General features: G+C 36.5%; 1 protein-coding gene across 1 annotated transcript in view; it reads right to left on the bottom strand.

Annotated features, from left to right (window-relative positions):
• The window catches only part of ANGPT1 (angiopoietin 1), a 171668-nt gene that overhangs the window by 94276 nt on the left and 59914 nt on the right, over positions 1–17478 (bottom strand). Inside the window, exon 2 of the mRNA XM_005230968.3 lies at positions 168–323. Coding sequence (XP_005231025.1) covers positions 168–323 — 156 coding nt within the window. The remainder of the gene's footprint in view (positions 1–167; positions 324–17478) is intronic.

The raw sequence follows: 17478 nt of genomic DNA, 5'->3' as shown, positions 1-17478 counted from the left end.
CATCACCACTGTTGGTACCGAGAAACAGAGTGTGTATGTTTCTTGGAGCTCTGTGTTGAAATGCTTTGTGTGGTTATGCATTAGAAAAGAAAGGGGTATGGATGGGAAAAGGATGGGAAAAGTTCTCTGCAATTAACAGCTTTTAGAAAACCACTCTGAGAGCATACCTGGGTTTCAACATCCGTGAGTTTTCTTGTCTGCTCTGCTGTCTGGCTGAGAAGGCTGGTCCCTATCTCGAGCATGGTGGCGGTGTGGTTCTGAACAGCATTCTGCTGCAGCTGCACCATCTCTGATTTCATGTTTTCCACAATGTAGTTCTCAAGCTGTAAAAGAGAAAAGACTGTAGCTGTTGTATTTTCACCTGTTTAGGCATTCTGGTGACATAAGGGTGCAAAGCTGGTATTCTTGCCAAAAGGGGAAATCTCAACATTTTCAGAGGGAGCCCAAATCTCAGTTGACCCTGGATTATTGAGGTAGGGATCTGACTGTCTGGGTAGCCCCTTCTAGTCACAAAGTCCCAAAGTTTTTCCAAGTATTAGAGCCTGCTGGCATGAGCAGGCCCTACCTGCCACCATCTGTGTCAAGGTTGCAGTGAGCATTTGCAGTAGAGGTGTCGTGACAGCTCCTAAATGAACCCCTAAAAGAACAAACTACATCACAGGGAAATGCTAGGTTCTACTTATACATCATAACTTATGTGTGAGTCCTTCATGGAAGAGATCCTACCACGTACTTACTACCTCCCCTGGATTGCTCCTATCTCACAGTATTCAGCAATATGATTTTTCACTAGGTTAGATCCCCACAAAAGGTTTCACAAACTCAGCAATGAACATGGCTTAGTTTAGTTGTGACAAAAATGTATAAAGGAATGGAGACATTGTCATGGCAATAAAAGAAGGAAGTTGTTGACCAAAAAAACACAGAAAGTTTTGCTCCTTTTTGGTTTTTTGTTGTCCTGATGTTGTTGCCTTGCATTTGCAGTCTGTTGAACAGAATATTAATTAGAACCCTTTAAATAAACTGGGCACCCCAGAGAAAGGGGCACTTTTTGTTCTGGTTTATTTTAGTTAACATAAGCAGGGTCATTCCTTTCTAGCTACCTAGATCCTCACCCTGCCACAGCAGACCAAAGACCCAGGACCATTTAAAATCTAATGAGACAGTTTCTTACTTATACAAGCATTGCTTTGGCATCTTGCTTTATGTGCTCCATAAAGTATTAACATGAAGAAAGGTGACACAGAACATTGTTTTCAATAGCTTCCACTGAAATCAACTGTAATCCAGCCAATTTACACCCAGTGAAGTTTTGGTCCTCAGTTTCATTTTGTGGCCAATCATGTTTTTTATGGTTACCCGATTGCAGACATAAGCAACCACTGTTTTACCTAATAATTTTAATCACATTGGACCTGCTTCTGCTGCAGTAAACATGTTTCATTGTGAAAGGTAAGCTGCACAGCTAAATAGTAAGAACCAGATGGTGCTGATTTAAAGACTGAAGAAAGGAGTAGGAGTCAGGTATACAGTGTGATCAATAAGAAGGGCTGCTTTCATTTTATCTATAAGTATACCAGTGCTTATGGGTAACTACTGTTAGATGTTCTGATGAGCTGCATCAGCTGAACTCACAAAAGATTTATTACAAATTTGGTCACTTATGTGTACCTCCTACTAGTTTTATGAACATTTTAACAGAGAAGGGACACTGCCACAATGTAGAATATTTTCTGCATAAGACAGTTGTTGGTGTTTTGTGTTTAGCCCAGTTTGGAGAAACACTTAATATCCATGATGGTCAAACCCAAAGTGGATGTCCTAGTTTCAGACAACAAAAACATTTGCTTGAATTGCCAGGTAACCACTCTGGACTGAAAACCTGCAGAGTGTTTTAAGTGGTGAGGAAAATTTATTGTTGAATAGTCTGAGAAGTTTTAAAGTGAAATTTAACAGCCAAGGAAAACTGTATTGCAAAACATTGTCTGTAATGGATGGCACCATTTTCCACTCCCAGTGTAAGTTTACTGCTCTGTTTTAGTTTATTACTGTAAGATAAGTGTTACAGATATTAACCTAGTTCAAGGGAGACTTTACTGATCCATCACATTTCTACACCATGCTTTTATGTTCAGAAGCATTTTGCCTGTATATCTCTTTCATATCAGACAATGTGTTTTTAGCCACTCTACTTCAGGCGGTTTTCTAAACACTAATATTTTTTTCCTCAAAAACTATGATTTGGTTGCAAATAAACCCTATGAAAGAACCCCACAAACTGTATGGTTGTTCTTTTCCATATTCTGGTCCAGATATTGGAACACCTAAGCAAGAAGTTCAAATTTCTCCCACAGCTTTCACCTCCTAATGAAACACAGGGCTCTCATGTCATGGTACTGCCTGTGATGAGGTACCAACACATAAATTTTGTCACATCCAATGTCTTTTGTTTCCAGATAGGACCATAGCATGGCTGTGGTGTGGCTGTACAGTGTTTGATTTGTTAGTCAGCAGGTTTCTGAAACTGCCTTGCTGTACATGGGCCAAGAGGTACATGTGAGTAATGGATGTCTGGGAAAACCCATGCAAAATATGGTAGCTACACTTACTACACATCAGAAATCAGATATTTTCACACATCAATAAAAAGAAACACAGGTAGGGATATAAATGTAAAAAACCCCAAATAATATAATTAATTTCTAACCAACTTTTTACCTGTTATTTTTCTCACATTATAGAAAGGATTGCGTTTGAAGTATCAAATTGCATCTGTGTGGAGCTACAGCAGGTTTTGACTAGCAAGAACACAGGCACAGATTGAGGCATATTGGATAACTTGTATTTTTAATTACTGTAGCCTAAAGCATTCCCCATGGTATCCAGTCTTGGGCAATTACCCTTGGTTAGTCACCCCTAAAACAGCCTCTGGTTGAATCTGAGACTGACTCATTATAACAACAAAGCTGATTTTCCTGTTTCGGAATCACTCATTAAATGCTTTTGTAATTATTTGGTGTCCAGTACACTGCCACGATGGTTTCTGTGAGCACATCTCAGGAGTATCAGGAATTATTCATTCAGGCAAAGGAGGGTAGAGCAAGAGCTGATATAATGTAGAGGTTATGTTACATTAATTCCCTTTCCTTCCTTCACCCACTTCTTTTAGTTTGCACAGTAGTTTTATTGGTTGCAATACTGGCCTTGCTAAAATCAATGGCAAAATTTCCTTTTACTTCAATAAGCAAAGACTTCACATAGTATTTTTATTGCAGGAAACTAAAATTTACCAGGTTCATTATGACCAAGCACTGAGTTTTATCTGAAGCCTTCCCTTTTTTGGAGGCATTGTATTAAGTGTACTGAACCTTAGAATGAGCTTTCTTTGTGGTTAGTTGAGAGGAATAGCATCTATTTAACAGGTGATAAAAGGATCTTTGCAGGGTGGCCTCACAGAAAATGTGACACATGGAAACCTATTCATGGAGGTAAACTCAAGAACATTTAGGCATTTAAGCAATTTCTTAGCACCCCTTCACCCTATAATTAAGTTAAAATCAATCTTTCCAGAGACTCTGCTTTAAAGAGTAAATCCATAATGCCTGATGAAATACTTTTTTCAGTGAATCCACTTTATGTTTGGATTTTCAAATCTTTCTATTACTGTTTCTTCTTATTTCAGTTACTTTTTGTTGCAAAAGTGAAACAGAGAATACTTTTCTGTATTCTGTTCCCCCCCATCCCACCCCTCCCACTATATGGCTTTCTATAGTACATGGATGTCTTTGTTATTAATTTGACTGCATCTGCTTTTGGTAAGACTCATTGCATTGGACAGGAGTTTTCAGAATTACTGGTGGGAGCATAATACTGTTATAACATTCTCAGAAATAAAACTGTCAGAAGGTTCAGTGTTATTGTTTAATAAACATTCCAGAGGATTATGCATTAAAAGTATCTACTTCTTTCTGGACAATGTTTATTGAATAATCTTCATAGAAACCACCCAAACACTAACAGAACTATTAAAATGGAAACTGTAACTTAGGGTCTAAGTAAATGATAATGGTTTGTGGCAGATGGCTTATAAATAAAGTAAGAGCTTTTTCTTTTACTTTGATCAAGTAATGTTGGTCCCATGTAATTATGTTAAGGGATGCTGTGATGCCCAGATGACATTAGGTTTTTATACAGTGCCTTAGAACAAGAATGCAAGTTAAATACTACTATCCTTCTCCTACCATATATTGCACATCTTTTGGAATAATGGAAAGACAATGGACCATGATATTTTTGAAGAACTTTTTTGTCTTGTCTTGTCTTGTTTGGCATACTTAAAGGTGTACCAGTAATACTACACTACAACAACCAATGAAAGGTCAGTTCTTCCTTCTTTGGGTTTCTGTACAAAGGCAGGTCACACCTCCCCATACCAACAAACTGCGTGGCAAGTCAGATATAAAAGTGACATTTGATGTAATTTGTATTTTATAAAGATATAAACAGCCTTAGTGTGAATAAGCTGGAAGAAGTTGAAATATATGGAATACCATAGCATTTCTTTGACTTTTGTAGAAGCAGAAAGGGCTTAAGGACTTTATCACCAAGAAAAGAAATTTTATTTGTGCATTGAAAAAAACAATATATATTTAAAAAAAATATCAACTACTACAAACTATTTGCCAATGAGAAAAAATTCATAAAGCAAGAAATTTGCAATGATGCAGCTGTCTCATATTACAGATCCAAGGAGTAGAAACCAGCCAGAATATATCTTTCCACTATTTCTGACAATATGAGATCAGTGGAAATCAAGGAAAAAAGAACATGGATGGCATATAAAGGCAATGAATAATGCTCAAATAATGAATAATGCTTACAACTACCTGAAAAGAGGTTGTAGACAGGTGGGGGTAGTCTTAATAAGTGACAGGACAAGAGGAAATGGACTCAAATTGCGCCAGTGGAGATTTAGATTGGATAGTAGCAAAATTTTCTTTACTGAAACAGTGATCAAGCATTGCAACAGGCTGCCCAGGGAAGTGGTTGAGTCACCATCCTTGGAAGTGTTTAAAAAACATGTAGATGTGGTGCTTAGGGACATAGTTTATTGGTGTAGTAGGAAGTGCCATGTTAGTAGTTGGACTTGATGGTCTTAAAGGTCTCTTCTGACTTAAATGATTCTATGGTTGCAACCATCCAGCCAATTCCTTATCCACTGAGTGGTCCACCCACCAAATCCATGTCTGTCCAGTTTAGAGACAAGGATGTTGTGCAGGAGAGTTTCAAAAGCTTTACACAAGTCCATATAGATGTCAGTGTCTCTTCTCTCATCCATCAATGCTGCATCCCCATCATAGAAGGCCACAAAATTTGTCAGACATGATTTGCCCTTAGTGAAGCCATGTTGTCTGTCACCAGTCACCTCATTCCAATTGTTCCAAATTCATCAAAGATGCTTTCTGTTAAATCCTTGAATCCTTGAATGCCTGCATCTTTGGCATTTCATATGTTTACTATCTGGCTATAAAGTATAATTAATAAACAATTAAATTGTCATCAGGAAAAACAGATGGTTGAGTATGTTTAATTTATAGCCCACATTACATATACATATATAAAAACTGTGAACATACTCATATATATGGAGGCTCACAGATACAAAAAACTGTTACTTGTTTCTTTAGCATGTGACCAGTGAAACCACAGCTGCATTCTCAGCACAGAGCAACCAAACCCTGTTTGATTCAGCTCCAGCTGACTGATACTGAGATTTCTAATCTAGGTGACTTCCAATATACTGATGATACTTGTTCTTATGGTGGTTGTACTTGGTTTTATGACAACTTCTAGTTAAATAACAGTTTGCTATGAATGTAGAAGAATCTTTCAGCTAGTTGAAAGAAATAATAAAGAAGAAACCAACAGGCTTTCTTCTTCAGATAAAGAAAAAGATGACCAGACATGCTTTTATCAGAACAAATCTGGGAATCAGGGGTAACAAGTGTAAGAGATTATTCCGAAACACATGAGGTCATCTTTCTGCTGCATTCACCTTCAGTACAGTATCCACAGGAGTTGTGTTTCTAGTTCTGAACATTGCAGTTCAATAAAGATGTACATTATTTTGGTAGAGTGTATGGAAATCAAAAAGCAGTCATAAATCTATAAAATTGAAAGACTATGGAAAGTTTAGCTTAATAGGAAGGCTAAAAAGAAAATAAGTGACTAGGAGGACATAAAACTGCAAAGAGAAAGAAAATAATGTTTTCCACATCCATGAAGCCACAGTAAGTGAAGTCTAGCTTTTACAGTTAGGGGAAAAGTTTTCTAACAGTACAGGTAATAAAATACTAGTAGGGATTCTGTGGGAAAACTGTGAAAACTCCATCGCTGGGGGTCTTAAAAGAATACTTTAGGTAAAGAGCAGACAGACTAAATGGTATTTTATAGTTCTTTCTAGTTCTATTTTTTCATTCTTCTAAGGTTTTTTATTACTTTACTTCAGGACCTAATCTCACAGGATCAATATTTGGAATCAAATCTATAGTAAAAACTCCACTGAACTGAGAAGAGGTTTGGAAAACTCATCTCCTAATAAAACTTTTAGAAGGAAGCCAATAAAAGAATTAAACCCACAACAATGAAAAAAAGAATCCACATGTAGTGATGTAAACAAGAGAAACTGTTCTACATACACCAAATCAGCAAAATAAGGGAAGTCCTGAGGATCTTTCTGAATGTATGAATATACCTCATTAGGGACGCAGTCTGAAGAACCATCTGAGAAACTTATGTGAACCAGCTCTGCAATTATAAAATGGTAGCACTCCAGTTACTTCTATTAGGCCACCTTAGAAAATACAGTCTCTGAAAATCAATCAATTTGTGGATATTCAAGCTTGTGTCAGTGGTGGCTTGGCATCTGTACCACATTGTGTTACACAGTGAAGTACTTAAAATGTAATAGACAGTAATAGATAATTGCAGGGGAAGAATACACTGTATGACATCCCACTGGAATCTTGGGAAAATGGAACAAAAGTATTTTTATTAAGCACTGTACTTTAATATGAATACAAATAGTCCTTGCTACACTGGTCAAGACAAGATATGGGGAATACAGAGTTCTTTGTTTCAAGATACCAAGACTTTCCCAGTTAAGTTTACCCAGAAGCATAATATTCAATACATGGGTAATTTATGGGAGCAAGAAGGCTGAGTTTCATTTCCTCATGAAGTATCTGGAATATCAGAGTGTATTGACTTAGGCCAAGTATTGATTGTACTGGCCTGATAATTCAATCTGAGCTTTCTAGTAAAACATCTTCAAGAAATCTTTCCAATTTGTTTTCAAAGTTTTATATGACTCTAAAAGCTTGCCCACTTCTAGACTAAAACCCAAAAATCTTTATAAATGAAATTTATTTGTCATTTCGAATGTCATTAATTACGTATTACAAAAGCATACAAAACAGTGTAAGACTCAAATTACTTTTGTATGACTATTAGATCTCTCTCAGTTTTTTAACCTTAAGGGCTTAATAAAGTCAATAAGCAGCATAACTGTGAATCACATCAAATGTGATAAAATAGTCCCACAAGGAAGCTACTTATAACAAGTAAATCTTAACAATATGTTCTCATTTTCTACTGATTAGTAATATTTCTGGTTCAAAGAATTACCCAGTTTAATGTTAACCTTTACAAATTTTATTACAACATGAACTGTACTTTTCTTTCTTGATCTAACTTTCCAAACCACTTAATTCTATAAACTAAATTCATTTGATTATACAGTTGACTGCAAGCGTGAACTATCCCAAATATACACTGAAGGGGAAGGCATAATTGTATAAAAGGCAACATCTGCAATCTTACCCTAAACAAATTAGCATCTGCAGGGATTTAAAAAACTATATTTTTCTATTAAAGTGTGGAAATAAATAATTTTCTTTGGCAAAGATACTTTTGGTGAGGAGTACTTTTCAGAATGACTGATTTTGGAACAACGTCTATGTAGAAGAATATTCAGACACCTTATGGCTCCTTCCTGGAGGATGGACATAAGACTTAAAATCAAAATTAGTTCCACTGAAATATCTCCTCACTATATTGCATATGGTTTTTGAAAAATGTCATCTTAAACTGCATAAATAGTTCTGTTTACTATATCTATACTTATAGCTTTTATCTAAACTTTCAGTGAACCTGGGAATCTTTAGTATAGTTTGGAATCTCTATATAACTTTTTATTTGTGTTATAGGAGGTAACATGATGTTTTAACATTGTATTACTTAATCTGTTTTTAATTCTGCTTGGTTTCTTACACTCATCATTATGACATGAGTATATTATTGGCATTCTGTGTATGAAAACACTTTTTCCAAGAAAGGTTGTGAAATTAAGACTCAATTGCCTTATGTTCTAGTCTTTCCACAAATTTCTTCTTTCTGTAGTGCCTTATATAAATAGCACAGAAGGGGAATATCTTTATTCATTGCCATAAGCTCTGCATTCAGCTGTTAGTTTCTCTGTCTTAGGTCCTCCCTGATGAAGAAATCACAAATCTTTTTTACTACCATTTTGTCTATCTTTCTTGTGTAGGTTGCTACTTCCTTGGCAATTACCATTCTGCTTTTCATCAGCACATGATATAGTCTCATAGTCAGCTAAAGACCCAGGACATTATATTATGATAGTGAGTGCCAATAATCCACAGGCTTAGTTTGTAGATGCAGTGAAACCCCTGAAAGTATGCAAGTTCAGTACATGTGGGGTTACAGGAATGCAAGGGCATCCCCTGGGCCATGAAAAACTTCCCCACTGTTCCAGGCAACTACTTATTTTTACCTTCAACTCAGATAGATCCACAAAATATCCACTCCCTGCATCCCACTAGTCTTAAAACACTCAGCGGAACTCATGATCTGCGCCCTATGTATTCACACCCTCTCTGTGTGTGTTTCTATCATAAATAACCTAGCAGTGAGGAAAACTGAAAGTGATCTCGTATCTTTTGCTAGATGACACAGAATAATGCAAGCTTCCTAAAGTTTCAGTGTTACCAGAAATGTAAATCTTACTGTGTGCTCCCTGTCTGTGATGCCTTTGATGTTTCACAGGCAGCTGGTAATGACTGAACCATGGTAGGGTTTTGCCTTCTCCAAAACCAGATGAAATGCAGGGCTAGTGATCCTTATGGCTGTGATTAGTGTTTGTGCAGTTAACTACCTCAAAACACAGCGAAACGTGGAAGCAGAACATATCTGCAGTGACAGTATGGTTCATGGTCTGCTTGAGGGCAGAGCATGCTGCTACCAACTTCTGACTCTCAGTGACGCCTTTGACAAGCTGGAGCATCTGAGCAGCCAAGGTGTTCATAAGCAGATGTGATGTCTCACCTCAGCATGTCTTATTTAGTGAAAACAGTTTAAAAGAATCCTATGTACACTACACAGTATGGTAATATTCTAATCAAGAGCCCTGTTCTTTTATCCTCTTTTCCCTTAACTAATAATGGCAAATATATATTTTATTTTGCTTTATGTCTTGTGTTCAGTATTCGGCTTCAACACTATGGTTCCATTTTATATTGAAGACTGATGTTCTTGTCCATTGGTACCTAATATGGTGAAGAGCAAAGCTTCTATTTGTTGTAAAATCCATTCCTCTGCAGAACCCAGGGATGTAGAAGCCTGAAATCTGCTGAACTACTTCAGTCTACCAGGGATTAATATCTAGACAAGGGTTTATATACTCTCACACACAGTATTTATGTGCATAGATTTACATGAATGTATACATAATAACTCCCTTAAATTATGGCTTATAATATAGGTAGACAGCAATATTCATTTGTGTCCTATAAAGTTTGGTTATATTTATGGTTCTTAACTTTTATTACAATAATCTGGGCACAAGCAGTTTAATGATAGATGTTCTGGATACATGACAATGTTTACCTTAATTTTACTACAGACATTAAAAAATGATATCGATACATCTCTGCTGGAGTAACTTTATAATCTGAAGGTACAAATAAATGAAATTTCCAGAAATATATAGCAATAAGCTGAGAACTTCAGTTTCCCACAGTACTATAAACAAGTTAACTACTAATACAAATCCTAACACCTTTTCTTTCCATTCTTGAAATTCTATATATACTCATTAACCTCTTAAGTGCCTCCAGACATACCTATAATTTTCAGCATTATGGTGCATGTGTAACTCTACGTACTGGGGAGATGGTCCTGCCAAACTATGCGCAGACCCAGAAAGTTCGGTTTCTTCCTGTGCTGATGGATCTGATTGCTTTAATACATGTCAAACAGTGAATTAAAACACATAAACAAAAGTGTTGCCAAATATTCCCTTCCAATAATTATTAAAATGAGAAACATACTTAGAAATCTCGGACTGAAACTCACATATTCAATACACATGTACTTATATTTACATATGCACATACATGTATGTAATATAAAATAATGATGAGTTCATTCCACTAAACAGATTATAAACCCCCTGTTTTAGAAGCAGTAGTGGAAAGGTCTGAAGTTCACCTAACCATATAATGAAATATCAAGTACTCAAAATAGCTTGCAGAAAAGACTGTGAAACTCAATAAGATAAAAGTGCCTGAGTTTATCTGAAATGGCATAGTTCAAGACATATATCCTTTTATGGCTTTAATAATTGCATAAAAAGATAAGACCTTTCTTATAGGAAATACGAGAGCAGCCAAAGCATATAAAGACAATTCTGGTCCCTCTTTTCATTACATTCCTGTGGAGATTTTGAAAGGGAGCAATCACAGGTTTCCTTTAAGTAAATGTGCTAATACAATCTACTTCATCTCGAGTTGTTGGAGTGAGATTCAGGATATGATTATGGGGATCAATTCCTTGCCCTGAGTTTACTTCTTGAATGCCACAGCTTCTGAGTGAGAAATGTAAAACTGTAGGTTTCTCTAAAGAGCTCATGTACTGGGAATAAGTATTCTCATTTTCATTAGCTTCTGAAGGAATAACTATGCTGAAGTTGCAATGATGAGTAGAATCAGGCTGTTCTGTACTTAGCACTGAGCAAACTCAGTAGCAGTGACAAGAAAATTTGGTTGAAAATCTCTTCTTTTACTCTAATTCTGTAGAATAAAATCCAGTCCAAACATGTTTAAATTTTGGGAAAATCTGAAAATGTAAATGTTTTGGAGATATTCCTGCATTTAAGTCACCACAAAGAGTAGAGAAATTAAAAGGAATGGTGAGTCTCCCTCCTAAAGCCTAGCTTTAGGAGCAGCAGTTTTTCTCTGATGTTTTTTTTTCCAGGGCCTGCCAAGAATATTCCCTCCTAATTCAGTTTATCATAATCACAGCTCTTCCTGGAAGTCAATGTTATTGCGAGACATTCCTTTGTAAGTCGTGAAATCATGAGCTAAAGTGGGGAGACTTTCAGTCTTCCATTTCATATCTGCTAACTCATTGTCAGTAGTTTCTCTTTCCATGGCTGATGTAGTTCCTATTGCTGTTGTTAACAAAGATAGGGCAAATAAATTCATAGATAAACAACTATTAGATAGGACAGATAAATTCATAGATGAACAACTATTCAATACGTGCATAAGCACACATGCAGAACAACCTATGTAGCAAATGATACACAGAGGAAGAGGAGCATATATTAGAAATGGATTGCTAGACAAAGAGATGGGCAGTTTGTATACAGCAATTTGTAAATATATCTAGTTTTACAAGGGAAAACAAAAGGCATCAGACACGTATTTGCAAATGTTATGCTTAATGACCAAAATCAATTAGACATAAATGATTTGTGCATGCTCAAAACGCATTCAAAGAATTATACTAAAAGTGAAGTGGAATTGTTGTAGTTATGTTTTAATAGTAAGAAATTATTCAGAATTCTTTGATGTATCTTTTGGACAATCTAAATATGAATATCTTCCCAGTGATCCCAGGTGTACTGGCACCCATGGCTGCTCCCGCATGCCCAGCAAGGCAGCAGGGTGGCTGTCAAACTCACTCCCTCACTGATCAAGTTCCTACTTTTGTTTGCAAATTTCCACACAGTGTCCCTGTGCCCAAAGTGATAATCATCACAGTCATTTCCGATTTGTAATCCAGGAACATGCACTGGCCCTTGCCCTGACGGAACTTCACAGTTCACAAAGAAAAAGTGACAGTCCTTCTGGCATGATTAATGTAGTGAAAACAAAGAGCAATGAGTCAAAGATGAGGCACACCAGTTATTTCAAGTCCATCCTTCACTCAGATCTTATATGAATTCTTAGAATTTAACATTGGGGTTTTGCTTTCTTAATCTCCCTTCTACAATACTTATAATTTTACAATAAATCTCAAGTAGGTCATGTATAACAATAAGACTAATGTTTTCTTGCTAAGTAAAACTGCCTTCAGAAGGGTGGTTTTGTAATAACTCAGAAGCATTTACAATGTAATCAAAAATACATTAAATAAACCAACATACCAGAATAACAGGACTATTAAATAAAAAGAAAATATCCCAGGCCTCTAAACATGCTGTAACTCTTCTGATTCAGAGATGACCAGGGCTCAAAATCAAATACAGATATTCCTGAACGTTCAAGTACTCAGATTCAGGATTTTAGTTCAATCTCATTTTCATAATGATAGCCATGTGTTACTGTTCATCTCCCTCAGGGGTAAGGAAAAATATCTGTTGTACTGACTTTGTAGTTGCTGTACATAAATGCAGACTTTTAGGTCATTAGTTTAACCACATGTGCAAAACATACAGGAATTAGGATAACATTTCTCATGACTACAGCTATTTGATCGAGAGAAGAATTGACATCAATAATGCTCATATCTATCACACTTTGTACTATAATAGTAGAGAACAAAGTGTTCATGAATCCTTAGGAAAGTCTGGCAGCTGTTTCGCTGAGATGTAGGTCGCAATCGCACTAATAGTTATACATCCTGCCCATTAGCTGGCAATAACGTTCATGCCCTGTAGTCAGAAAGTTATAGCATGGCAATTTCTTTAGGACTGAAAACAGATGAAAAATCTTGTCAGGCACTAAAAGAATGCGATGACTGTGATGCTAATCATACTCATATCTGTTGCTCCCAGAGGACCCAAGGAAACTATATCAGTTACTGCAAAGTACAAACCCCACCCCACCTGCAAACCTCTGTGCCCAGAGCATAGAAAACCTAAATATAAGCCATGCAAAAATCAGGAATAAATGTTCTAGGATACGTGTTCTCTTCAGATCACAGGTTTTCCATCCCTGGTATAGATGCTGATGGAAACAGTGTTAACTCTGTGCCATGCCTGAATGTCTAATGAAGTCAGGGGGAGACCAGAGTACTAGAACCAACAGAGCCATACAGGAGACCTGTGGGATAACAGGCCAGGAAGTGCCTGATTCCCCCTGGATACAGTTCTTTCCACCAGGTAATGGTGTGGTTTCATTTCCATGAGGTCAAATAATGTGGGGTTAGGACACACATGGATTTATCTGGGGAAAAAAAACCCCACCAGGTGATCCTCTACTGGGATGACACAGGATAATTAGATAAAGTCTGGAATTTTGTCATAATAAAGTCAATGGAGGGTTTGCAGTTAACACCAATTTGGCCAGGATTTCACCCCTGAGACTTCACTTTTCTTTTTGACTTTCAGCTCCTGAACAGGTAAAAATGTCTTCCCAAAGCCAACAGAAATACTATTATTTTATTATTAATTAGCTGTTTGCAATTCTGGTCTGCTCTGAAACCAAACATTGGGGTTTGCCATCTTACTGTGAAACTATTAATATACTATTGAAGATTATTTTCTTGTGAAAAGTATTATGCTGTTAACATTAGTGCAAGCATACACATAGGAATTATTAACTATTATTACATTTGGACTGAAGTGTTAGATTCTAGACATGAAAAGAAAGCTAAAACACAAGTGCTTTTGTTCCACTTGAAATAAATTACCATGCTACCACAAATTCCCAGCAGGGAAAGGGAAAGGGAGATGTAAATTTCTGCACGATGTATAGAATGTTTAATGGATTTTTGTGTGATAGAAACAGTGGCACTGTTCATTTTGTCAGTGCAGTGACAAAGAAGTAGGAAAACAAGACTTCATTCCTTTCTTTGCAAGTGGACTGCAAGGCCATTACAAAGGTGTTTTCTCTAAAAGGAAGAATACAGGAAGGTTTATATAAAATGAGCAAAAGCTGCAGAGTTCTAGTTGAGAACTAAACTTCCTGAAAGGTCGGGGTGTTGGAGTTTTGTTTGAAGCTTATTTTTTTGCCCTTCTGCAGTCCTGGTAGCGGATCTTTCACAGCTGGGTAGCAGCTATAGCTTTGTTTTCATGGCACCCTAAAGGAGGTGACATTCCAAGTAGACCTGCAGTCCACTGCTGCCACATGAGAGAAGGTCATGGCATGAAAGCGTCATCTTCACCATCATCCACAAACCTGTGGCTCAAATGAAACACTGCAATAGCTTGGCTAATCTGAATGACCTTCCAGGTAGGACTTGTACTTGCCAAAGAAAACTAGATAAAAAATCTCAAATGTACTACAAAACTCTGCTCTAGTTGAAGGTTCCTTATCCAAACCCACAGCTGAGAGAATCTCATCAAAAACCCACCATGTGATCCTCTACTGGGATGACACAGGATGATTAGATAAAGTCTGGAATCTTGTCGTAATAAAGTCAATGGAGGGTTTGGCAGTTAACATCAATTTGGCCAGCTGTAAAATGAGAAAATGAGATTCTCTCTCGTCTCCTCTACACTCTTGTAAACATCTGTGTTAGTCGTGGTTACTGCAAGGCTCCCTTTTATCTGGGGTAGTTTTCACTGACATGCAGGCAAACCAGCCTGCTTTCATGAGTAAAAGCAGATTTTTGCAAGTAGAAAGAAATTCCCCTAGTATACTACCAATTTTCCCTACAGATTTCTTTTTGGACTTTACAAAATGTTAGAGTAAAGTTGTCTAGCTTTTTCCCTTGTTCTAGCTCCCAGACACTCAGTGTGGATCAGGGATTCACACAGCTCCACTTGAAAGCAATGCATTTATAACCCTGCTTCTATTTTTGTTAGGCAGAAGGGATATGGACTCTGGATTGCTGTGGTTAGAGCTGATTATTCTGGAGAAAGGTCAGTACAAAAGTTTAGTCTATTCCCCACTTTCCTGGTGGTGACAGTGTACTGGTGTATGTGACAGTCAATTCTGTAACATGTAAGAAGTAGCTTCTGTTCCCATCCTGCCAGAAAAGATTGTGTGCAACAGATGAGTCAATGAATTTATCAGGTATAAAGGAAGCTGGCACTGATAACTCATCTTCTGCTAAAATTAAGAGTTTGAGTCTCTGTTTGATAGGCATGACTATAAAACACATTGAAATACAACAGGCTGCTAACAAACAAGTGGCGTTTGAACTTATGACTTCCTGGCTTCTGCGAACTTTCCACAGGGCTGCTAGCTTGTCTGACAAGAAGACTTTGATACACCTGTGAAATAATCAGCTAAAACATGGGCTGTTCCAGTAATTTTCCTTCATGTGGCAGCTATAATTTCCTTTTCTAAATATAAGGTAAACAATGCCTTTCTGAAAGTAAACTCTGTGTGAACTACCAAAATCACAAAGCTGCAATTATATGTCACATAAGTGTCCACAAAGAAAAGGTTTCCTATGATTTATTTCTTAGTCCAGTGCTGTTTATTGTTGAAAGGTCCACTACTGGGACTGCAGAAAGGCAAAAAAATAAGCTATTCAACAAATATCCTTATGAGCATGAACGGAACTCTTCTATGTATAATTCAAACATGATGCCAGACTCATTTGCCCTCTTATTACCAAGATGCTTCAGTCAGTAACGTTTAAAGGAATGAAGTGACCAGTAACAAATGTGAAGAACTGCTCAGTGGTGGACATGTTTCATCACTTTAAGAAAGGTGGAGGGTGTTGGCACAGACCACATTGTAGATCAGCTGAACCAGCACAAAGAAGAATGCTCAAATTCTTTACTGAAATGGATCTTCATAATCCCCATCTTTTAACACATGGTTAGCAAAGCCAGAGTGGTAAGAAGGTTTTTTTAATATAAACTGGCTTTCTGAGTCCTGAAATGTTAATCAAATTGGTATTTAATTTTATTCCTTTTATACTTAAAGCCTCTTCTACTCTTGCATGAACTGTAAAGCTTTTATTGATTAGAGTGAGATGAAAGCTAAAAATGAAATATACAGTATCTAATTAGCTCTGGTGGACTAAATAGTTGGAAGGATGTACTTTAGAAAATAATCCTGAATATTCAAGGAAAGAAATAGATGAACAAAGTGTTACTCAGTCTGTAATTCCTAGGATAATGTGTATAGCTGACCTTTGCTACATCAGCAAAATGATTGCTTAATAATAAATGATGGCTTAAATAATAAACAGTGACTTTTAATTGCTGTAAATATCTTTCCAGAATAATTTTATGTAAAATGAGATATTAACACAAAAAGACACTGGTTTATTGTCTCTTACTTGCATGATTTAAATTGATTTTAAGCAGTTACAGGTTATTTAAAAAAATAAAACATTAAGGTTTCTGCACAGAAAATCATGTAAGAGAAATCCATTGGAATTCAAAGTGCAGGCCAGTCTCTCCACTAGAAATAGTTTCTTTCACTTAAAAAGAAAAGAACATATAACCGAACATCAGAATTGCTGAAAAAAATGTGAGCTGTACTTCACTATATTTATGTTAACTTCCAAAATCAGATTAAACTAGTTACTTTAACTGTCCCTCTAATTTTGTTTACAACTGCATTCACTTCTCAAATTTAGTGAAATTTTGATACCATTAAAAGACAAGTTAGTTAGCTCATTAAATTAAATTTAAATTCATGCAGTTTTTCCAACATAAATAAATAATCCAAATATTTTCATCCAGACAAATTGAATGTGATGTTCAGTTAAGGGAACAGAACATTCTGTAAGAATTTAAGTCCATACACTGACTCGAAATATTTTTATAAGACAATGCCAACTTCAAATCAACCTTACATTTAGCCCTTTTTCACCTTACACTCTTCCAAGTAATACCAAGTGATACATAAATAAGTGCTGACAGAAATAAGGTCCTTCTGGTAATTTTGTTTTGTTTTAATAGTTAATGACATTTTGTCTCTGTTCATTTTCTAATCACTTAACTGTGTCCAAGAAGGGCCATAAATAAAGCCAAGATGACAATGTCAGTCTACACGTAAGTCCAACACTTGCCATATCCAGGCAACTTGCAGACAGAGACACAAATTGATATAATTTATGATGGTTGTTCTTTGAAAAAAAGGCAGGACTTCTCAGTCCCAATGTTTGCATGCATGTATAGACCAGTATTATTGAGTGTGTACTGGTACATTTGTACACAGCTGAAATTGTAAGCATCTGTTATTGTACAGTCTCCTCCCCTGG

This window comes from Falco peregrinus, chromosome 3, assembly GCF_023634155.1.
Source record: "Falco peregrinus isolate bFalPer1 chromosome 3, bFalPer1.pri, whole genome shotgun sequence".
Classification (NCBI taxonomy): domain Eukaryota; kingdom Metazoa; phylum Chordata; class Aves; order Falconiformes; family Falconidae; genus Falco; species Falco peregrinus.
This window is presented reverse-complemented; position numbering and strand designations above follow the sequence as displayed.